General features: G+C 42.6%; 1 protein-coding gene across 2 annotated transcripts in view; it reads right to left on the reverse strand.

The window, feature by feature from the left end:
• LOC125127220 (S-adenosyl-L-methionine-dependent tRNA 4-demethylwyosine synthase TYW1) overlaps positions 1 to 24635 on the reverse strand; it is a 142539-nt gene that overhangs the window by 85824 nt on the left and 32080 nt on the right. For both annotated transcript variants that reach the window (XM_047779925.1, XM_047779927.1), the window contains exons 10-11: positions 10077 to 10195; positions 2433 to 2542 (exon numbers count right to left, since the gene is read on the reverse strand). In XM_047779925.1, the coding sequence (XP_047635881.1) occupies positions 2433 to 2542; positions 10077 to 10195 (229 nt within the window). The remainder of the gene's footprint in view (positions 1 to 2432; positions 2543 to 10076; positions 10196 to 24635) is intronic.

Below are 24635 nucleotides of genomic sequence, written 5' to 3' on the forward strand. Positions count from 1 at the left end.
CGTGGCTCAGCAGAAATGAATCTGACTAGTATTCATGACGATGCAGGTTTGATCCCTGGCCTCGCTCAATGGGTTAAAGATCCAGCATTGCTGTGGCTGTAGTGGAGGCCGGCAGCTACAGCTCCAATTAGACCCCTAGCCTGGGAACCTCCATATGCCGTGGGTGTGGCCCCAATAAGACAAAAAAAAGCTCGAGACTAAAAGCCAAGATGGAATATTTAAATATTTATTAGCATCTTTGCAGATGTATAGCATCAAGTCAGCACATACATACCGACATACACAAAGACGCACAGGTCAACTTTGCCCAGAAAATTCATAAAGAATAAAATAAAGGGATAATTATAGTCTATAAATTCCTATTGATCTCGAATCACTATGTGTATCACTTTTCCAATTTCTCCTAAGAAATCAGAACAGTGATACTGTTTTCTACGGGGGTAAAAAATAAGGAGCCCCTTTTGAGCACACCTGAGTTCGTCCAAATGAGGTGACACAGGGTAGAACCATAAATAGCCTCAGGATGGCTGGTCACCAGAAAAACCAAGGGTTTAGGGTTAGGATTGTCAACTACGCCCCAGGACTGGTGAGAAAGGGAAGTGGGGCTACAAATTGAGTTCTATCAAAACTCTTAAACAAGACTTGATGAGCTTTGGATTGGTGGCTGTATCCATGTGCCAGGAGGATGGTGCAACCCCATTCCATGAGGACGGGAGCTCCTGCCCTCAGGACCCTTCCAGACCTGGCTGTATGTTCTCTCCAGCTGCAACCTCTATGATACCCTTTCTAATAAACTGGTAAACATAAGTCAATGTTCCTCTGTGTTTTATGAGCCACTCTAGTGAACTAAAGGAATCCGAGGAGGAGGTTGCAGGAACTTCCGATTTATCACCAGTCAGTCTGGAGCATAGACAACACCCTACACTTGGGACGGGCATCTGAGGTGGGGGCAGTCTGGTAGGACTGAGCCCTTAACCTGTGAGGTCTGATGCTGTCTCCAGACAGTGTCAGGATTGAATTAAATTTGTTGGACACCCAGGCCATGTCTGCTGAGACCTGGAGAAGCTTGGCGGTGTTAGAAAAACAACATCAGGAGTTCCCATAGTGGCTCAGCAGTCATCGAACCCAACTAGCATCCATGAGGACACAGGTTCAATCCCTGGCCTTGCTCCGTGGGTTAAGGATCCGGCGTTGCCATGAGCTGTGGCGCAGGTCACAGACTCGGCTCAGATCCCGAGTTGCTGCGGCTCTGGCATAGGCTGGTGGCTACGGCTTTGACTGGACCCCCTAGCCTGGGAATCTCCATATGCTGCGAGTGCAGCCCTAAAAAGACAAAAAGAAAAAAAGAAAAACACTATCAGAAGCGCTATGATCTCAAGAAGCAGTGACCTGAAAGAATACACTGCTCTGCATGAAAGGGTCACCTGATCTTCAAAATGCTAATTACCGGGGTTTACAAAGACGCTCACTTAGGATGTTCGCACCACAAGACTAACTGCATCAAGACAACCTTGGCTGGAATTTTTTGTGGTTGTTGCATCAGAAAGGAAGGCAGACGAAAGGAGGGAGAACTAACTAGAGGCAGGGGGAGGACAGAAGCACACACATTTAACAGGGAGCCAAACAAATTTCCGTGGACCCTCTGCAGCTGTCTGTCTAAAGCCGTCACTTCACCAGTGCACCACATCTACCTAGAGCAGTGGGTCTCAAAAGATGGGTCCCGGTTCAACAACATCCACACCTCCCGGAAATCCGTTGGAAAGGCACATTCTCGGTCCCCACCTCAGACTTCACTGAATTATCTGCTAGGGAAGAAGACCAGGAATCTCTATTTGAACAAGGGGTTCGGAGGCCCCCTACGGCTTGAGAACCAGCAATCTCCAGTAAAGTCACATACCTTTAACTGTGATACAGAGCTCAATCAGGAAATTCTAAAGACTGAGAGGCAGATTTCTGCACATCACTGTGGATTACGGGGAGGAAACTTCATTCACACTAACCCTTCTTCTTTATAAGGCATCTGTACGAAAATGCTTTCCCATCACTCTCTAACAGACAGATATTATTTAAGACTTTTCCAATGATCTAGAATTTTTAGTCCATTTTAAGGCTGCTCTGTGCCCACCAAGATGGAACAATAACAAAGGTTTTGGGGAAAGATGGTGATACATTCCCAGGCGAAACTTAACAGCCGGAGTGCGCTGTATTACAGTAGCTATGCTTTGAATTAAATTTTTTAGTTCTTCCCCCGTAGGGGACATAACGTTATCAGTAAAAACTAAAAAGGCCAAAATGGATATAATATTTCTACAAAGTTTTCACTTCCCTCAATGAGAGGTTGCCAGCAGGGACAAAATCCTGCCAAAGAGGCAATTCCTCTGCCGATTTAATTCAGGCTATTAGCAATTCCTTTGTAGTGGGAACATAAGTACCTTTAAACTGCTTGATCATGTTCTGATGGTTTTCGATGGCTTCCTTTAAGATGCTATCAGGCTGGTCCATCTTCCACCGCCATTCAGTACCCACTGGATTGGTGTGGTGCCTTAAAAAAAAAAAAGAGGCCAAAGTTCTAAAGGTCCCCCTGCATTAAGATTTCAGCTCGTCTCTTCCGATGAAGAAATCCATATAATTACAAAATCAGAGTTGGTTGCCTCATAAAAGCTTAGCTATTTACAGCTGTATTTTACTAATTTTCCATCCTGACACCAAGCAGAGAAGGGTAGGTGGAGAAGAGAAGGGCCTGGTTAAGACTGAGACTCAATCAGGCCCCCCCCCCTCTCTCCCAGCCACACACCACGAGGCTAGCAAGCAACCAGTAATGACCACCAGCTGAATATTATTGCAAGACCCTACCTGAGAGGCAGTGCAGGAGGAATCAGACATAGAGGAAAACACCTCTATAAAGGACACCAGAAAGGAAAAGTGTGCCAATTTCCAGACCCACAAAAACATTTACTTCGGTTTCTAATATTCCAAAAAAGATTTCTGACTTTAAACAGAAAAATGAGTCATACCAAAAAGCAAGCCAACAACAACACGTTTCCAGCAGACAAAGCAATCAACAGAACCAAACTCTTTTGACTCAAGTGTTGAAACTATCTGACAGGAAATATTTTTAAAATGATGCTTTGACATGTTAAAAGCCCTGACAGAAAAGGGTGAACAACATGCAAGACCAGGTGGGTAAATTCAGCACCAACATGAAAATTAAACACAATCAAATAGGAAAAATAAATCTGAAAAAAAAAAAGGCCTTCAACAGATCAATGGTTCACTACAAATTCCAGAGGAAAAAAATGAAAAAAATTCAGAGAGGCCAATCTAAATAAACCAACTAACGGAGTTCCTGTTGTTGCTCAGTGGTTAGTGAACCCAACTAGTATCCATGAGGATGCGGGTTTGATCCCTGGCCTTGCTCAGTGGGTTGAGGATCCAGCGTTGCCTTGAGCTGTGGTGTAGGTTGCAGACGCAGCTCAGATCTGGTGTTGCTGTGGCCGTGGTGAAGGCCAGCGGCTACAGCTCCGATTAGACCCCAAGCCTGGGAACTGCCACATGTCGTGGGTGCGGCCCTAAAAAAGACAAAAAGACCAAAAAATAAAAAAATAAAAAATAAACCAACACACACACACACACACACACACACACACAACTTTAAGTGAAGAAAAGGACAGATCATCCAAGAACTATGGGACAACATCAAAAGGTCCAAAACACGCAAAATTTGAATCCCAGAACCAAAATACCAATGATTGACATCCCAGAAAAGAAACAGAGAGAACAAAGCAGAAAAAAAATGGCCAACAATTTTTCAAAGTTAACGATAAACAACCACATATCCAAGAAGCTCATAGAACAACCAAGATATTTTTTAACAGCCTAAAAATACCATATCCAAACTAATAAAAACAAAGCAAATGAGAAACTCTTTAAGTTAGAGAAAAAGGACACAATACATAAGAACAAAGATTAAAAATTACTTCTGACAACACAAATAAGCCAGATAAAACTATAATGACACCTAAAAGAATGCTTAGGAATTTCCACTATGCCACAACAGGAACTCCAACAAGCTTAAAGGAAACTTGGAGTTCCCATCGTGGCACAGTGGAAATGAATCTGACTAGGAACCATGAAGTTTCAGGTTCGATCCCTGGCCTCGCTCAGTGGGTTAAGGACCCAGTGTTGATGTGAGCTGTGGTGTAGGTCGAAGATGTGGCTGTGGTGTAGGCCGGCAGCTGCAGCTCCAATTCGACCCCTAGCATAGGAATCTCCATATGCCACAGACACGGTCCTAAAAAGCAAAACAACAACAACAACAACAAAAAAAAACTTGTTAACTCAGAATTCTATACCCAGTGCAAATATCTTTCAAAAAATGGAGTAATAAATACTTTGGCAGACAAAATTTGAGAAATTTCTTTGTCAGCAAACCTACATTGCAGGATATGATAAAGGGAGTTGTTCAGGCAAAAGAAACAGATACCAGGTAGTAACTTGGATTGTAGAAAGAAATGATGAGTGCTGAAAAGGAAAACAATGAGGAAAAATTAAATTTACTTTTTTACTTTTAATAGCTCTAAAAACAACTGACAGTATAACCAAAAAAGAGTATGGATGTACTGTGTGTCTACAGCTTATATAAAAGTTAAACTTATGCCAACAGTAGCCAAAGGATAGTAAAAACAGCAAATACACTCTTGTGAAGTTCTTACTCTACCTCTGGACCACTGTACACAAGATTTCTCAACCTCGGCACAAATGACGTTTTGGACTGAATATGCTTTGTTGTGGAGGGTTGTCCTTTATGTTATGTGATATATAAGAGCAACCCTGTCCTTTACTAGGGAGATGCCAGTAGCACCTTCCTCGGTTACAATGATCAAAAAGGTCTCTAGGAGTTCCCGTTGTGGCCTAGTGGTTAACGAATCTGACTAGGAACCACGAGGTTGCAGGTTCGATCCTTGGCCTTGTTCAGTGGGTTAAGGATCCAGCACTGCTGTGAGCTGTGGTGTAGGTTGCAGACGTGGTTTGGATCCCGCGTTGCTGTGACTCTGGTGTAGCCCAGCAGCTACAGCTCTGATTCAACCCCTAGCCTGGGAACCTCCACATGCTGTGGGAGTAGCCCAAGAAAAGGCAAAAAAGACAAAAAAAAAAGGTCTCTAAACACGGTCAAGTGTCCTAAGTTTCCACATGGGGTGAAAAAACAGAAATTTTGCCCCAGTTGAGAACCACTGATTTAACAGAATGTCCAAAAAGATACTTTCCAGTTTTTCACTATATCTCTGGATAACTAAAGGGAAAACATATAAAAGAAATTAAGACAGGATGATAGTATTATATTCTTTGTTTAAAGGCCTTAATTTTTATATTATATGTCAATCAAAATATGTACAGATAAAACAGTAATGGCTGGGATTTGCATCAAAATAGTGAGGACTACGGTAGGTAAATGGAGTGTGATTAGATATATGAGTAGGTACACAGAAATTCACTATACTACTCATTCTATGTTCAAAAAACAGTAATAGGAAGTTCCTGTGTGGCACAGTGGGTTAAGGATCCTGTGTTGCCACAACTGTGGCAGAGGCTGTACCTAAGGCACGGGTTATATCCCTGGCCTAGGAACTGCCACATGCCACAGGTGCAGCCAAAAAAAAAAAAAGCCAAAAAACCTCAGTAATAACAGTTAGATATGATATGTACCCCCCAATATGATAAGCTGAGAAAGTCACATTTTCCAAAAATCCAAAAATACCTAATATTCTTCAAAAGTTGTCATGGTAGTGAAAGACAAGGAAAGCCTAAAGAACTGGAGGAAACTAGAGATGTGACACCTAAATTGGATGTAGGATCCTGAACTGGATCCAACAGGAAAATGGAAAAAAAAACTCACGCAGTTCCCAGTTTAATTAACAGTATTGAATCAATGCTCATGTCTTGGTCTTGATACTTGTTCCACGGAAAAAGAAGGTCTGAACAGTAGGGAAAGATGGGTGAAAGACACATCATTTCCATGCCATCTTTGGAAATCTTCCGTAAACTAAAATTATTTCAAAACAAAAAGTTTATGCATATGAGCCTTTAATGATAGAGCAAAAGTCTTATATTTAAAAAAATAAAAACAGGACATAAAACAGAAAGTAGAGGATGATCTCATATTTTTTTAAAATAAGAGGAAAGACTTAAGGGGAAAAAAACCAGAAAGCAAATACCATAAAGCATTAGCAATGTTTTCCCTGGATGCTTGAATCACAGATAGTTGTTTTTCTTCATAGCTTTTGGTATTTTCTAAAATTTTCTATGTTAAGCCTGGACTACTTTTATGTTCACTTAAATTAAAAGAAAATTTTTAAGAGGTATAGCTCCAATATGAACGATACATTAAGAGATGACACAGACTATTAAATCATTTTGGCTGTTAAAGGATAAAATACTGAGAACCTAAAGTACGATCAACAGAATTAAATACACAAATGGACACAGTGAGTTAGAGAAAGAGAGCTTTTCGGTCTCAGCGCTGGATTGCTAAGGCTGCCACTACCAAGACAGGAAAGAACAGTTAACAGAGAGCATAATAAACTCCTGGGGACAAACTGGGCTTGACGTGCCTGTGGATCATCTGAAAGAATATATCCAAAACAGGCAATCACAAACAGAAGAGGAAGCCTCAGGAGGAAGACTAGGCTTGGAGATCAAGAATAGAAAGGTGTGGAACCACAAGTGTGCAGGGAAGCCGTGGAGACGGCCTGCGATGCCTCCCATCACAAGGCAGAGCGATTCAAGAACGCCAAGGACAGAAGCAGACAGACCTCCTCAGGCAAAGAAGGAGCCAAAAAAGCGCCAACAAGGGGAAACGGAAAAACTGCCCAAAGGTTGGGGGGAAAACTAGAAGAGACTGCAGAAGTCCTTTTTGTCGAGCATGCTTCGCTAGAGTTCGACTACAACAGAATGGAGCCACCCCCGTTAGAGCTGATGGTAAGGAAGTCATGGGTGATCATGACAAGATGAGCTGACATGAAGACACAAGGACTAAGGAGCTAGAGAACCCGGAGCTGTCATGAAGGAGAAAAATGAACGAGGAGCAGGCCCTAAAGAAAAGATGTCGGCAATTTAAGTGATTTCCCATTTTACGTGAAAGATTCATTTCTACATAGGATACACTGTATGCAGCCAGCTTACACAACACTCAGGGCTTCAATGTCCAGTAAGATAATCTGAAAAGCCTCCTACGACAAAACACAAAAACTGATGCCTTACTATAAAAGCGGTCTTGAATAGAAAAAAAGAAAGAAAGAAAGAAAAATAGAAGAAAAAAAAATGTACAAAGGCAAACAAAAAAGCACAAAATAAGAGAATAAAAATAGATATTCCTTGGAGTTCTCAGCAGGTTTTAAGTTCCCTGAGGATGCAGGTTTGATCTCTGGCCTTGCTCAGTGGGTTAAGGACCCAGCGTTGCTGCAAGATGTAGCACAGGGTGCAGACGCAGCTCAGATCTGGTGTTGCTGTGGCTGTGGTGTAGGCTGGCAGCTGCAGCTCTAATTCAAACCCTAGCCTGGGAACTTCCATATGCTGCAGGTGTGGCCATAAAAAGAAATTTTTTTTTAAATTATGAAGAATGTAGGAGTTCCCATCGTGGCTCAGTGGTTAACGAATCCGACTAGGAACCATGAGGTTGCGGGTTCGATCCCTGGCCTTGCTCAGTGGGTTAAGGATCCAGCGTTGCCGTGAGCTGTGGTGTAGCTTGCAGATGTGGCTCGGATCCCGTGTTGCTGTGGCTCTGGCGTAGGCTGGTGGCTACAGCTCCAATTCGACCCCTAGCCTGGGAACCTCCATATGCAGCCGGAGTGGCTCAAGAAACGGCAAAAAGACAAAAAAAAAATTATGAAGAATGTATATACCTGTCAGAATTTTTCTATAAATAAAAAGATGACTATAAAGAGATCAACTAAACTCACCAGTTAAAAGAGAGATTGTCCAAGTGGCTTTTTAAAAACCTAGCAATTCCGCACCCAGGTGAAAACATTTGTCTACAAAAGTCTTGTACATTAATATTCATAAAGCTTCATTCCTTATCAAGTCAAAACCTGGAAACAATTTGGGAGCTCCCATTGTGGCTGAGCAGTAATGAACCCGACTAGTAACCATGAGGACGCAGGTTCTACCCCTGGCCTCACTCAGTGGGTCGAGGATCCGGCGTTGCCCTGAGCGACAGTGTAGGTCACAGACATGGCTCGGATCCTGCGTTGCTGTCACTGTGGCAAAGGCCAGCAGCTGCAGCTCCAGTTCAACCCCTAGCCTGGGAACCTCCGTATGCTATGGGTACGGCCCTAAAAAAAAAAAAAAAAAAAAAAAAAAAACTTGAAACAACTCAAATATTCAAAAGAGTTGAATAAATTGACTGTGGTACAACCATATAACAGACTATTCTTCAGTAATAAAAAGGGACAAACTACTGAGATATAACAACCTGGGTGAATCGAAATCTCAAAAACATTTTATTGAGCAAAAGAAACCAGACACAAAAATGCATACTCAATGATTCCATTTTTATGCAAGTCTATAGAAAAAGTAACATATCATGTCAGGAAGCAAAATCACTTTGCCTGAGGCTGGCAGGAGATGAGAGAAACTGACTGGGAGGGGGCACAGGGGAACCTCCACGGACAACAAAAAGTTCTTCATCTCGACCATGGGCATAGTTGCCCAGGGCACACGTTTACCGAAACTCACTGAATTGTACATTTTAAGCAGGTACGTTCGAATATATATAAATAAAACTTCAGTAAAGATGACTTTTAAAAACTGATCCAGCCAAACACTTGCTTCTAAGCAACCCACTAAAATATAAGGACACATAAAAGTTGAAGTTACATAAAGAAAGGAAAAAAGAAAGACCCCCCCCAAAAAAGACATCTAATAGAGTTACATTAATATTAGAAAACACAGACTTTAAGGCAAAAAAGTATTATTACAGATGAAAAGGACTACTCAACAATGAGAAAACAAAAAATACGCAACAAAGAATAATTTTGTTGCTGTTTTATTACCCAATAATTAAAAAGCACACTCTTTCCATGAGTATATGATAGATTTTTTTTTCCTCCAGGACCGTGACATGTGGAAGTTCCCAGCCAGGGATCAAACCTGCACCACAGCACAAGGGAACTCCATATGATAGAATTTTTTTTTTTAAACCTGACTATATATACTAGGCATGTAGCACTTCATAAATTTTATATATTTTGCATTAGAACCCATGTATTATAACAATAATAAAATTCGGTTAAAGTTTAATAACGAAAATATAATCACCAAAATCTCGTTTTTAAAAAAGACTTCTTTGATCCATGAGTTACAAAGAAGTCATGATGGAAATTAGAAAATATTTCCAACTGAATAATGCTCAACTAATCAAACTCTACGGAATATAGCTAAAGAAGTAGCTGGAGGAAAATTTATACGTAAAAACTTACAGGAGACTGAATATTAATAGTCCAATTTAAGTTCGAAAAAGAACAGAGAGAAAAGAAAGAGTAGTAGAGTATTAAACAAGAAAACAAAGACACAATGGAGAAGATCCATAAAGCTTAAGCAAGGGCTTAAGAAACTAAAAATTTGGGAGTTCCCGTCGTGGCGCAGCGGTTAACGAATCCGACTAGGAACCATGAGGTTGCGGGTTCGGTCCCTGCCCTTGCTCAGTGGGTCGGGGACCCGGCGTTGCCGTGAGCTGTGGTGTAGGTCGCAAACACGGCTTGGATCCCATGTTGCTGTGGCTCTGGTGTAGGCCAGTGGCTACAGCTCCGATTCGGCCCCCAGCCTGGGAACCTCCATATGCGGCAGGAGCGGCCCAAGAATGGCAAAAAGACAAAAAAAAAGAAACTAAAAATTGGCAACCCCCTGATAAAACTAGTCCAGGAAAAAAAAAGCAACCCAATTCAAAAATATAATAGGAATGGAAAAGGGGATGAATTGTAAAAACACGGGGCTTTGGGTACATTTGAGTGCAGGGTTGGGCTGAAACTGATTATTACAGATCATTACATATTTGGTCGCCATGGCCATTCGTTTTTACTTACCGCCAACAGAAGACACATTTATTCGCACATGCCAAGCTTGGGGTAGTTTCCATGCAGCGATGGCTTTCAATGCCATAGAATGTATGTTTATAGCAACCTCCTCTCCCTCGGAGCATGGACTGTGAAAGCACAAAACAAACGATAATTTGAATAAAAGTCTCCAAGCAAGGAAAGGAAACACCAAGGCACCATTTTAAAGAAGAAACCATGTGTTTCATAACCATAAATATCCCTACTGGTATCTGCATGAGGCAGATTATAGTGTTTTGAAGGTGTTCGGCTTTCGATAGCGCTTTGGGTTTTCTAAAACCTAATGAGATAAACCTACGATCCATTACCTTGGACACCGCTACAGTGGTGCTTTCATTTTCAAATCCATTCAACTGCCTCAAATACGAGGACCATAGTAGCTAAAGCCAAAGGAAAGATGAGATTGGCTCCCAGAAGACAAGCGGTGGTGCTTATCTGAAAGAATATCTCTGCATCGAATAAAGGAGCGTGGGTAAGGGAAGGCATCCCCGAGCATGTTCTCTGTCAAAGGAAGGGCAGAATTTGAACATACTGAGGCTGCGGAGGGGGCAAGCAGCAGGTGCAGAAGAAACAGATTATTCCAAACACTATTTAATATGGGATTGGTAAAACCATGGTTTTTGTTTGTTTGTTTGTTTTTTGTCTTTTTTGCTATTTCTTGGGCCACTCCCGCGGCATATGGAGGTTCCCAGGCTAGGGGTCGAATCGGAGCTGTAGCCACCGGCCTACGCCAGAGCCACAGCAACGCGGGATCCGAGCCGCGTCTGCAACCTACACCACAGCTCACGGCAACGCCGGATCGTTAACCCACTGAGCAAGGGCAGGGACCGAACCCGCAACCTCATGGTTCCTAGTCGGATTCGTTAACCACTGCACCACGACGGGAACTCCGAACCATGGTTAAGTGTAGTAAGAAGGGCAATCGGAACAAATACCCAGACCAACTTTGGGCTGGAATCACAGGATACTATGGAGCACCTTGAAGTGTCATCAGAAAGATCCAGCCAGGAGCTCTGTGAAAGATGGGCTTGATTTCAGTAAAAGTGAGCCTGTGAGGCGGTTATGCAGGAAAGGTCATGGTGACTTGGCTCAAAACATGAGCAGAGGACAAGGGAAGGTACCAAAGAGGTACAATCAATGCCAATCCTGATGAGAGGGACAAAGCAGAGGAAATCCTCCAAAATAACTGAGAACTTGAGCCCAAGTGACTGAAATACTTCGGAATTAACCACAGGAACAACAAACAGGACATACAGAGAGATAGCCTTTATGCACACACATATATCTCAAGAAAAAGACACATCAGTGTACTGATACTACCGTGCTGTCCACATAAAATCTACCAGCTTGTTCCTGTGTCAGTTGATCACAAAGTCTTATTTTTTGTCCTGATAAAAGGCGTTCCCCTATCTAGCTCACTTAGTATATCCACTAAGGAAAAAAAAAAAAAAAAAAAAAGGACTGAAGGAAAAACACAGTTCAGGATAACTGTGCCTACAAACTCTTTTGCAAGTTCCCAGCAAAGTACTCAAGAAGGTAAATAAAATATTCAAATCTTACAAAGCACAGAACACTAAAAGTCCACCGAATGCCAAAGACACAAAGTAATTACCACTAAATATCATGCCAGTGGAGAAACAAAGTTGAAGACCTGCATGTTTCATTTATTATTTACAGAGAAGCCAATATATCTCAAACATGCTGTGTGGTGAATGTGCAAGGACTAATAAGACTGAGCCCCTGCCCGTGATCTGGTTGGAGGAAATGACAAGTAAGCAAGAAAAATGTACACCATTATTAAGATGAGGGATTGAATCAACCAAGATTCTTTTGCAAACAACAGAAACTGACTAAATGGAAAAGGAATTTATGGAAAGGATCTCATAGCTCAATGAATTATTAGAAAGGCAGGAATGAAGAAGGCTGGTCGCAGGACCACCACTCAATGCCCCCCAAGCCACATACTGTACCTAACACCACTCGTCCCTGGATCGCATCGCCAGTGCCCCCCTGAAAGGCAAATGCTGCTGCCACCAGCACAGCTGAGTTCTCCACGTCTGAGTCCCTTTGCATCACTCACTCCATGCTCAAAGTGTCTGGCTAAAAAGAAAGACTATTTTAAATGACACCGTTATACTCAAGTTGCCAGGACATGGTACCCAGAGATAGAATCTGTCCTTCCTACTTTCTGTAGCAGGCTGTGGGCCCTCACACCAAACAAAGTCCATGCAACAGAAATTCCCCAAACATGTAAAGACTCAGATGCTGGGCAAGCAGAGAAAAGACAAACGTCCATCGTGGCATGACTGGAGCCCGTGGGAGAGAGGACCAACCCAGTCAGCCCTCGGGACCAATGAGAAGCCCCCAAAGGTGAGATGTCCAAACTACAAATACAGACAGGCCAGAAGGATAAAGGGACAGAAGAAGGACGGCATATTTTTCTTGAAAAAAACTTTTCTGGGAGTTCCCGTCGTGGCACAGTGGAAACGAATCTCACTAGGAACCATGAGGTTGCGGGTTCGATCCCTGGCCTTGCTCAGTAGGTTCAGGATCTGCTGGTGTGGCCGTGAGCTGTGCTGTAGGCCGCAGATGGGGCTCAGATCCCGCGTTGCTGTGGCTGGTTGCTGTGGCTGTGGCGTAGGCGGGCGGCAACAGCTCCGATTCGACCCCTAGCCTGAGAACCTCCATGTGCCGCAGGTAGAGCCCTAAAAAGACAAAAGACTAACTAACTAAATAAATAAATAACCGCTTTCTCTAAGTTGTATGGTTTCACACTGTAGATTTAAGGCCCTAATCCATTTAGAATTAATTTCTATATAAGGTGTGACATTTAAGACAACCTGTGTTTTGTGTGTCTGTGTATACTTTTGTTGTCTGTGTTTGGTGGGGGAGGGGGGGTTGGGGTTTTCTGCCTATGCATATCTAATTGCCTCAGCACCACTAGTTGGAAAAGTTATCCTTCCTCCAAGGAACTGCTTTTGCACTTCTGTAAAACATCAGTTAAGCATATTTGTGGGTTTATTTCTGGGATCTCCATTCTGTTCTGTGTCCATTCCTCTGCCAACACCATACCACTTTGATTACGGGTGTAATACAGGAAACTATGATATCAGGATGTCTGATTCTTCCCATTTTATTCTTCTTCGACACTGTTTCAGCTATTTTAGGTTCCTATGCCTTTCCTTACAAATTTTATACTAAGCCTGTCTATCCCTACAAAAACCCTCCTGGGATTTTCACAGGAACTGAATCAAACCCACAGATCAATTGGGCGAAATTGATGTTCTACTATATTGAATCCTCCAATTTATAAACATTTATTTAGATTTACATTTAGATTCTTATTTACATTTACTTAGGTTTTCACTGATTTTTCACTGATTTGAGATCTTTCCTCATTTCTAACATAAGTATACATTGCTATAAATTTCCCTCTGAGCACTGCCTGAACTACATCCGATATATAATGTTTTATATTTACTATCATTCAGCTCTATGTTTTTTTCTCTTCATTTGAGACTTCTTCTTTGGCCCATGGCTTATTTAGAAAGGTATCATTTATTTTTCCACATATTTAGGGATTTTTTTTGCTCCTGTTATTTTCTCGTTTGCTTTGACCGTGGTCAGAGAATACACTGTGTGTGATTTCTTTTTTTTTTTTTTTTCCTTTTGGTCAGGCACGTGGCATGTGGAAGTTCCCAGGCCAGGGACTGAACCCAGGTCAGAGCAGTGACCTGAGCTGCAGTAGTGGATCCTTAACCTGCTGAGCCACATAGGAACTCCTGTGTAATTTCAATTCTTATAAATCTGCTCCGGGAGTTCCCGCTGTGGTGCAGCAGAAACAAATCCAACTAGGAACCATGAGGTTGTGGGTTTGATCCCTGGCCTAACTCAGTGGGATGAGGATCCAGCATTGCTGTGAGCTGTGGTGTAGGCTGGCAGCTATAGCTCCGATTAGACCCCTAGCCTGGGAACCTCTATATGCCGTGGGTGTGGCCCTAAAAAGACAAAAGACTAAATAAATAAATAAGGTCCGGTTTGCAATGGGACCTAATCAAACTTACAAGTTTCTGCACAGCAAAAGAAACCATAAAATACAAAGACAACCTCCCGAATGAGAGAAAACAGCTTCAAACAATGCAACCGACAAGGACTTAATCTCCAAAATATACAAACAAGTCATACAACTCAACAGAAAAAACAAAGAACCCGAAAAATGGGCAGAAGACCTAAATAGCTATTTCTCCAAAGAAGACATACAGATGGTCAACAAGCACATGAAAAAATGCTGAACATCATCAATTATTAGAGAAATGCAGATCAAAACTACAATGAGTTACCACCTCACACTGGTCAGAATGGCCATCATTAATAAGTCTACAAATAACAAATGCTGGAGAGGGTGTGGAGAAAAGGGAACCCTCCTGCACTGTTGGTGGGAACGTAAATTGGTACAACCACTATGGAAAACAGTATGGAGGTACCTCAGAAAACTAAATATAGAACTACCATATGTTCCAGCAATCCCAGTTTTGGGCATCTATTCAAATAAAACTTTCATTCAAAAAGATACAGGCACCCCTATGTTCATTGCAGCACTATAGCCAAGACATGGAAACAACCTAAATGTCCATTGACAGATGAATGGATTAAGAATATCTGGTATATATACACAATGGAATACTACTCAGCCATAAAAAGAACAAAATAATGCCATTTGCAGCAACATGAATACAACCAGAGAGTCTCATACTAAGTGAAGTAAGCCAGAAAGAGAAAAACAGATACCATTCGACATCACTTACATGCAGCATCTAAAATATGGCACAGACGAACCTATCTACAGAGCAGAAACAGTCTCACAGACATGGAGAACAGACTTGTGGTTGCCAAAGATAAGGGGGAGGGAGTGGGATGGACAAAGAGTTTGGGGTTGGTAGATGCAAACTATTACATTTAGAATGGATAAGCAATGAGGTCCTACTGTCACCACAGGGAACTATATCCAATCACCTGTGATAGAACATGATAGAAGATAATAATATATGTATGTATGACTGAGTCATTTTGCGATATAGCAGAAATTGACAGAACATTGTAAATCAATTGTAATAAAAAATTGTTTTAAATAAATAAATAATTTGCTAAGGTTTGTTCTATGTCCTAACATATGGTCTATCTTGGTGAATGGTCCATAAAGCACTTGGAAGAAAAGCATACTCTGCTATTGCTGGGTGGTATATTCTCTGTATGTCAACTAGATCTTACTAATTCTGTTGTTGGGATTTTCAATAGCCTTGTGATTTTCAGTCTAGTAGTTCTGGAATTGCTAAGAGGGGAATTCAAAGTCACCAACTGTAATTATGGATTTTTTTAATTTCTTCAATTATATAAGTTTCTGCATGATTTATTTTGTGCCTCTGATGTCTGGGCATATTCATATAATGCAGATAGATCTTTTATCATTACAAAAAGTCACTCTCCATCTGTATTAATTTTCTTTGCTCTGAAGTCTACTTAACCTGGTATTGATAGAGGCAACTCTACATAGTAGATTACCTGTTGGCCTGGTATATATTTTTCTACAATTTTATTCAACCTACCTATGTCACTGAATTTAAAATGAGTTACTTGTAAACATCTTATATTTGGGTCTTTTTTCTTTGGTCACACCCACAGCATGTGGAAGTTCCGGAGCCAGAGATCAAACCCAAAAACCACAGTAGTGACAACGCCAAATACTTAACCACTAGGCCACCAGGGAACTCCTCAGGTCATTTTTTAAATCCACTCTGCCAATCTTATTCATTTGATTGATATATTTAGAATATTTACATTTGATGTACTGATAATTAGCCCTAAAATAAGCACTATTTTTTTTTTGTCTTTTTTGCTATTTCTTTGGGCCGCTCCCGCGGCATATGGAGGTTCCCAGGTTAGGGGTCGAATCGGAGCTGCAGCCCCTGGCCTACGCCAGAGCCACAGCAAAGCAGGATCCGAGCCGCATCTGCAACCTACACCACAGCTCACGGCAACGCCGGATCGTTAACCCACTGAGCAAGGGCAGGGATCGAACCCGCAACCTCATGGTTCCTAGTCGGATTCGTTAACCACTGCACCACGACGGGAACTCCTTTTTTTTTTTTTTTTTGGTATCTGATGACTAATCAATTTTATTGGGTCTTTTTTTAAATTTTTTTATTTTATTTTTTATTTTTTTAAATAGGCAATATTTTATTATTTGTTTCCTACTTATTTCCTCTGATCCTCATTTCTGTTATTCTTGATTTCCTGTGGGTTGAATATGTTTAGGATTCCATCTTAATTTATCTTGTGGGGGCTTTTTGATTTTTTGGAGGTTTTTTTTGGTTTTTTTGTTTGTTTGTTTTGGTCTTTTTAGGGCCACACCCAAGGCATATGGAGGTTCCCAGGCTAGGGGTCTAATCGAAGCTGTAGCTGCCAGCCTACACCACAGCCACAGCAACACAGGATCTGAGCTGCATCTGTGACCTACACCACAGCTCACGGCAATGCAGGATCCTTAACCGACTGAGCAAGACCAAGGATTGAACCTGGGTCCTCATGAATACTATTCAGATTCGTTTCCACTGAGCCATAACGGGAACTCCCTCTCTTGTGTTTTTGACTGTTATCTCTTTGTATAGTTTTTGTAGTGGTTGTTCCAAGTAAAAAAATATACACATGTGACTTACCATAGTCTACTGGTAAAAACATTTTATCACACACCAAGTGAAGTATGGAAATATCACTTCTTTTCAGATCCCTTAAATCTTCCCTCTTTTAAATTAAATATCATTGTCGTGAGTATCACAAGGTATTATAATTTGTTTCAGTCACCAAATATGATTTATAAAGCTCATAAGGAAAATGGTCAGCTGCTGCATGTATCTGTATTTCTGCTCTTTCCATCATTCTGCCTTCCCTTCTGGTACTCTAAGAATTTTTCTTTTATTACTTCCTTAGGGTTGAAGAACTTCCTTTAGCTCATCTTTAACGACGGATTTGCTAGAAACAAATTCTTTCCAGTTTCTTTCACCCAGTAATGTCTGTATGTATTTAATCTTCATTCACGAAGATGATGTTCTAACAGACACAGAGTTCATGATTGACAGTTATTTTCTTTCCACACTAGAAAAAACGTGAGCCACTTCCCTTGGGCCTCCGTGACTTCAGGTTAAGACACTGGATGTTAATATATTGTTTATCTCTACCATCTTTGAAGACTTTTATGTTCTTTAGTCTTCAGATCATTAATTTTAAGGTGTCTTCCTATGGATTTCTTTGGTTCTATCCTGGTTGGCGTTTGCTCTCTGCTGTTCAGATTGGGTAAATTCTATTGACTAGTCCTAGTCATGAGGAATTTTATTGATTGCCAAGGTCACTGACTCCATACTCTGTCATCTCCACTCTGTCCCTGCACCCGTTCAGTGAGGGTTGTTTTTTGTTTTTGTTTTTTTTCCTGTTACTGTATTTTTTCAATTTTATAATTCCCTCTTGGTTCTTTTTATAACTTCCATTTCTTTGCTGAGATTTTTTTATTTTTTCATTTGTTTCCAGAGACTTTGTAACTGATTGCTGAAGCATTTTTATGACAGCTGCTTTAAAATCCTTGTCAGATGATTCCACCATCTGATTCATCTAGTGTTGGTGTCAGTTCATTATCTTTTTTTGTACAAGTTGTGATTTTCATGGTTCTTGAAATGACAGGTAATTTTTATTTATTTATTTATTTATTTATTTTTACTGTATCCTAGGTTTTTTGTCTACTGTGCTAGAAGGCTCTAAATCCTATTTCATTCTTTCATTTTAGCAGCAGGCATTTTGTATAGGTTGAACTTACAGGCCCTGGAGTATTTTCATATGCTGTGACTCCAACGGCAGTTTAATTTTCAAAGGCTCTGCAATGTAATTTTGCTTGGGCTCCCACTGATCTTGGCTGGTACCATTACAGGGGGTGGTAGGGGTTTCTCCAGGGTGACCTACTAGGGTCTCTCGATAGAGGAGGGGAGTCTCAGGGCAGGCTGCTTGTGTGGCAGAATCCCTCTGGCCACCACAGTCACCCGCAGTATCTCTCGGTGGAGGGAGGGTGGTCTCAGGTCCAGCAGGCATGGAGAACATTTCACAGGCAGGTTAATCGCTGCAGGAGTAAGAAAGGGTCTCTCTCCTTCCACTTTCACTTGACCACATGGTATCTCTCAGCAGAAGATGGGAATTTTGGGTCCAGCAGAGAAGGTCAGCACTTGTCCCACCTGCTTATTGTCGGTGGGGCTCCCAACTGATCCCCTTTGCCAGTGGTTCCAGGCTCACTTGAATCTGTCAGTGGGACTCCCATGCCAGGCCAGGGAGGAATGAGCCTAAATGAGTGGCCTTCTGTTGCTAGACTAAGGCTCAGTAAACACAGGGTCTGGGCTGCCTTCTTGTTTAGGTGGGGAGATGTAAGCATCCTATTGCTGTTGCTCCTACAGTCCTGGGGTCCCAAACCACTCCAGAGTTCTTGCGTGGCTGTCTCTTGTGTTTCCCAGGGTTTACAATTGTGCCCAGCAGGATCAGGGAGAAAAGGAAGGGTTTGTGCCACCTTGTCCAGACTGGAAGTCTTCAGACATTGCATTTTTTTTTTTTCGTCTTTTCAAGGCCGCACCCGCAGCATATGGAGGGTCCCAGGCTAGGGGTAGAATCGGAGCTGTAGCTGCTGGCCTACCCCACAGCCACAGCAACGCCAGATCCGAGCCACATCTGCGACCTACACCACAGCTCACGGCCACGCTGGATCCTTAACCCACTGAGCAAGGCCAGGGATCGAACCCTCAACCTCATGGTTCCTAGTCAGGTTCGTTTCTGCTGCGCCACAACAGGAACTCCCAGACATTGTATTTTAAAAGGAAGTGCTCCCACATCTGAAAATTAGTAGATAAGCAGGATGGAAAAGGAAAACACCTGAGAGCGATACATGCTTCGAATTAAAAGTGTTCATGTTATGAACTTAGGGGGAAAAAATGATAGATAGCCTGAGACGCATGAATTCATGAATTCTTATCCTCAAGGCAAACAGGAGCCTGAGAAAATACAACCGTAGCCCAGCAGATGCACATTGAATGACTGCAAGACACCACTGCTAGACAGGCTCTGTGAGCAGCAGACTGGGGGGCGGGGGTGGAGGAATGGGGGAGGGGGGTTGGAAGACGATTCTCCTTGGGTCTCTCTCTCTCTCTCTGTGTGTGAATGTCTTCCAAGCAGAGGCCCTGACTGCCCTTATTCTAGACTGTCTTTTCAAAAAGCTTTATAAAATGAATAGCCTTGGAAGATAGAGGGTCTCCCTCTGGAGTAAAGGACAGGTATGTTTACTCCAGAGTATAATGAAGATGTGCTCCTCTAGGGCAAAGGTCAGGCAGGAGGACTGCCAATTATAAAAGATTCATGTTCCCAAAGCCTGCGGCTCCTCTCCTATAGCGTATGTGCAGGTGCTACACCTGGCCTTCCTAGGGCTGCTTGATGGGACCTGGGGCTCCGGAACCAGAGCAAATGATGATATTCTGGCTTTTGCTATTATTATGAGTAATAAACTACTTGCCTTCTGCCAGCATCCATGAAACTGTACTGGGTCTAACCCGATCGCCTGCAAGGAGGGTAACATTTCAGCCTCTTCCATTTTTAACAGGGGATGGAGAGCTCGATGCTGAGGTCAGTGAACTGCAGCCCGCGGGCCACATCCAGACTAGTACCCATTTCTGTGGGTCAAGTTCTGTCAGCATCGTATCACCTGTGTTTGTTTACTAATGTCTATGGCTCCTAGGACTGGGGCTACAATGGCAGAGCTGTAAAGTTGCCACAAAGTCATATGACCCACAAACCTTAAAAAAGTCACCACCTGGCCCTTTAAGAAAAGGTCTGCAAACCCCTGATTTAAATATCTATTGCATACTACAGAGCAAAACACATTCTAAACTGATTCAAAAAGTTGTTAAAAAGAAAGAAAAAAAAATACAAACAGGAAGAGGATTTAGGGAAGACAGAGCAGCAGGAAGCACCAGGAATTTGTCTCTCCACCTGGACATGGATCTCAGTCTGCGTGCTGTGGTTTTGTCTTTGACCCAAGAGTCCTGTGTCCTCTGCCAGGCAAACTTGGTGGCTTGGGAGGAGGCTGCAAGAGCAGACCCTCCACAGTTCTTGACAGTGAACACTGGCGCCTGGCTCCTTTGAGCTCCCCGTGCCATAGAAACAAAAGCATTGTCAGGAACCAGGGGGCTCTCTGGAGTGCCTCTTTAGTATTCTCCTTTATAGCGGAAGGTAAGAGAAGACAAACAGCAGAAGGGCCCCTACTGGCTCGAACTCTTCATTGACAGAATCACCTGCCAGGTAAGGAAGCATCAGACAGAGGGGACTGCTAGGAGCACAAAGGAAACGTGGCCTGGCTAGCGGGAGAAGGAAGGTATAAATGCCAACCACGACCAGCTGCAGATAGGAGCACGGTTGTAAATATACATGGCATCTTCCTTGCTTTGATGTGCATAATCATTTCTCCTCTTCTCCGACTATTCTACACAGGCCAGGTCAGTGGTAGTTAACCTTACGATGTCATCTTAGGTAGAGGATCTCAAAAGAGAGGGAAGGGACAGAGGGAACGCATCTTCACTTTTATGACTAACAGTGGCAACGGGTTCGGCAGAAGCAAATGTCTGTCTCTAGGATCATCTGAAAATGTAAATACAGGTAGAAGGGTGCGTACAGATGCTAAGAATCCAAAGAGGAAGATCGTGTTGGTAATTCTCAGATCCCTGTCTGCCCTTCCAAGCAAGGCGAAGAAGAAGCCCTAACCCGGGATTTCTCAGAGTCCCTGGACCGAAGGGTTCTCCTTCAGACGCCACCAGTGAGAGGTGCTTATGTAAGACTGAGGTGACAAGCAAGGAGAAACCATCATTCCTCGCTGGCAGCAGCTGGCAGACACCAGGGCACGCAACCAACACTGAGTCTGCAGCAGCTGCCAAGGGAGCGCCTGGGAAACAGTGGCTTTAATGTTTCCAGCGTCTCAGGTCACGCCACTCGGTGTCCTGTGAGTCCAGCGCTTTCGGATTTTCTCAAAGCAAGAAGCAGTTCTCTCTGACCTTCACCGCCCCAGGCTTTGCGATGGCTTTGTACACCCTCAGTTCATTTATTTTATGAAGTCTGTTTTTGCTAAAATACTCAGGGTGGTTTCTATCTGCCCGACTGGTACAAATGGGTAGGATCCAGTCAGGTGGACAGGATGGGTGCGGAGGACCCGAAGCAGCACACGATGTATGAAGGTTAAAGCAGAAAAGACGCGAGTTCCTGTTGTAGCTCAGTGGAAACAAATCTGACTAGTATCCATGAGGATGCAGGTTTGATCCCTGGCCTCACTCAGTGGGTTAAGAATCCAGCGCTGCCATGAGCTGTGGTGTAGGTCACAGATGCAGCTCAGATCCGGTGTTGCTGTGACTGTGGTGTAGGCCAGCAGCTGCAGCTCCAATTCAACCCCTAGCCTGGAAACTTCCACATGCTGCACCTGTGGCCCTAAGAAAAATAAATACACACATACAAACATACATACATGATGCTGGGAATAGTGGACAGCTATATGCCAAAGAGTCAAAATGAACTACTTTCTTACACTATATACAAAAATAAACTCAAAATGGACCAAAGACTTAAATGTTAGATCTAAACTCAAAAAAGTTCAAGAAAAAAAAAGCATATGCAGCATACTTTTTAACATCACTCTTTGCAATATTTTTCAGATATGTCTCCTAAAGCAAGGGAAACAAAAGCAAAAATAAACAAACAGGAATTCCCTCTATGACTCAGTGGTTAACGAGACTAGTATCCATGAGGACGTGGGTTTGATCCCTGGCCTCGCTCAGTGAGTTAAGGATCCGGCATTGCCATGAGCTGTGGTGTAGGTTGCAGATGTGGCTCAGATCCTGCATTGCTGTGGCTCTGGCGTAGGCTGGCAGCTAGAGCTCCAATTCGACCCTTAGCCCGGGAACCTTCACATGCCGTGGGTGTGGCCCTAAAAAGACAAAAAAAAAATTTTTTTTTAATAAACAAATAGAACTACATCAAGCCAAAAAAGGTTTTGCACAATGAAGAAAATTATCAAAAACAACAAAAAGGCAGTCTACTGAATGTGAGAAGATATTTGCAAACAATATGCCCAATAAGGGGTTAATAACCAAAACGTACACGAATACATACAACTCAACAGCAAAAACAAACAACCCAATTACAAAATGAGCTGGAGACCTGAATGGACATTTTTCCAAAGAAGTCATACAGACGGCCAAGAGACACAGGAAAAGATGCTGAATATCGCTACCTACCCATCACATCAGGGAAGGGCAAAGCAAACCACAAGTGCAAATCCAACCTCACATCTTTCAGAATCACCCTCATCAAAAAGACAGCAAATAACAAGTGCTGGGCAAGGATGCAGAGAAAGGGGAACCCTCAAGCGCTCCTGCTATGACTGTGCACTGTTGCAGCCACTCCGGAAAACAGTATGGAGGTTCCTCAAAAAACTGAAAATAGAGCTGCTATGCGATCCAGCAATTTCACTTCTGGCTATTTACCCCCAAAACCAAAAATAGTAATTGTAAAAGATACATGAACCCCAATGTTCAAGGCAGCATTTTTTACGACAGCCAAGATATGGAAGCAACTCAGTGCTCACAGATAGAGAAATGGATACAGAAACTGGGGTACACATCGCTCAGCCATGAGAAGAAGGCAACCTTGGCATCTGCAACAACGTGGAGAGACCTGAAGAGCGCTATGGTAAGTAAAATAAGTCAGAGGAAGACAAATAGCACATGCTCTCCCTCACATGCGGAATCTACAAAACAAACACACGAAAATGGAAACAGACTCACAGATACAGAGAATGGGTCACTGCCAGAATGCAGAGAGGGGGTGAACAAAATAGAGGAATGGGATTAAGAGGTTCAAAACTCCAATGATATAATAAATAAATCACGGAGCTACAATATACAACAGAAGGAATATGGTCGAGACTATTGTAATAACTTTGTGTGGGGACAGATGGGTACTAGACTTGGCATGGTGATCCCTTCATAATGCATGCAAATGTCAAATCATTATGTCATATCCCTGAAACTAACATAATATTGTATGTCACTGTATTTTCATTAAAAAATAAAATAAGGAGTTCCCGTCGTGGCGCAGTGGTTAATGAATCCGACTAGGAACCATGAGGTTGCGGGTTCGGTCCCTGCCCTTGCTCAGTGGGTTAACGATCCGGCGTTGCCGTGAGCTGTGGTGTAGGTCGCAGAGGCGGCTCGGATCCCGCGTTGCTGTGGCTCTGGTGTAGGCCAGTGGCTACAGCTCCGGTTCAACCCCTAGCCTGGGAACCTCCGTATGCCGCGGGAGCGGCCCAAGAAAGAGCAAAAAGACAAAAAAATAAAATAAAATAAAATAAAAGGAAGTTCACAATGGGTTAAGGACCTGGTGTTGCCACAGCTGTGATGCAGGTCGCAACTACAATGGGGGTTCAATCCATGGCCTGGGAACTTCCACATGCTGTGGGTGCAGCCAAGCAAGTGCCAGAGCATCAAGAATATAGAAAATAAGGAAAATAAGGAGTTTCCGCTATGGAACAGCAGGTTAAGATCCTGCATTGTCTCTGCGGCAGCAAAGGTTCAATCCCCAGACCAGCACAGTGGGTTATGGATCTGGCTTTGCCACAGCTTTGGCACAGGTCACAGCTGCAGCTCAGATTCAATCCCTGGCACAGGAACTTCCATATGCTGTGGATGCAGCCAAACAAACAAACAAAAAAAAGCATTGTCACTGCTGTGGCTCCGGTTCAGTCCCTGGCCTGGGAACTTCAGCATGCCACAGGTACCGCCAAAAAAGAAAGAAAGAAATTACAGTTCATATAATTGGCCTTGTGCTGAAGAGATGACAAACAGACAAATACGAAATCTAAAAAGACAAAACAAATAGATTCAAGAGAAATTCACAGGCTGTGATACTAACATGTATATGGAAATGCAAAGGACTCTAAAAAAGGGAAAGAATCTTAAAAATTAAAAAAAAAAAAAAAGCCAGAGGGAGTTTCCTTATGGCACAGCAGATTAAGGCTCTAGTGTTGTCACTGTAGCAACTCAGGTCGCTGCTGTGGTGAGAGCTCAACCCCTAGCCCAAGAACTTTCACATGCTGTGGGCACAGCCAAAAAAAACAAAAAAAGCAAAAAAAGCAAAAACAAAAACAAGGCAGAGAACTTCCGCTGCATGATTTCAAACTTATTACAAAACCACAGTAATCAAAATAATGCAGTGTTGGCTTAAGGACAGACAAACACATCAATGCAACAGAATAAACATAGCTCAGGAAGAGGACTACCCATATACAGCTAACTGAAGTTTCTACAAAGGCTTAAAAGTAATTCAATGGTAAAAGGAAAGTCTTTTTCAACAAATGGCGCTAAAACACCTGAAAATCCACACAGGGGGGCAGGTTTGTCTTTTTGTCTTTTT

The sequence above is a fragment of the Phacochoerus africanus genome, chromosome 5 (genome assembly GCF_016906955.1).
Source record: "Phacochoerus africanus isolate WHEZ1 chromosome 5, ROS_Pafr_v1, whole genome shotgun sequence".
Taxonomy (NCBI): Eukaryota; Metazoa; Chordata; class Mammalia; order Artiodactyla; family Suidae; genus Phacochoerus; species Phacochoerus africanus.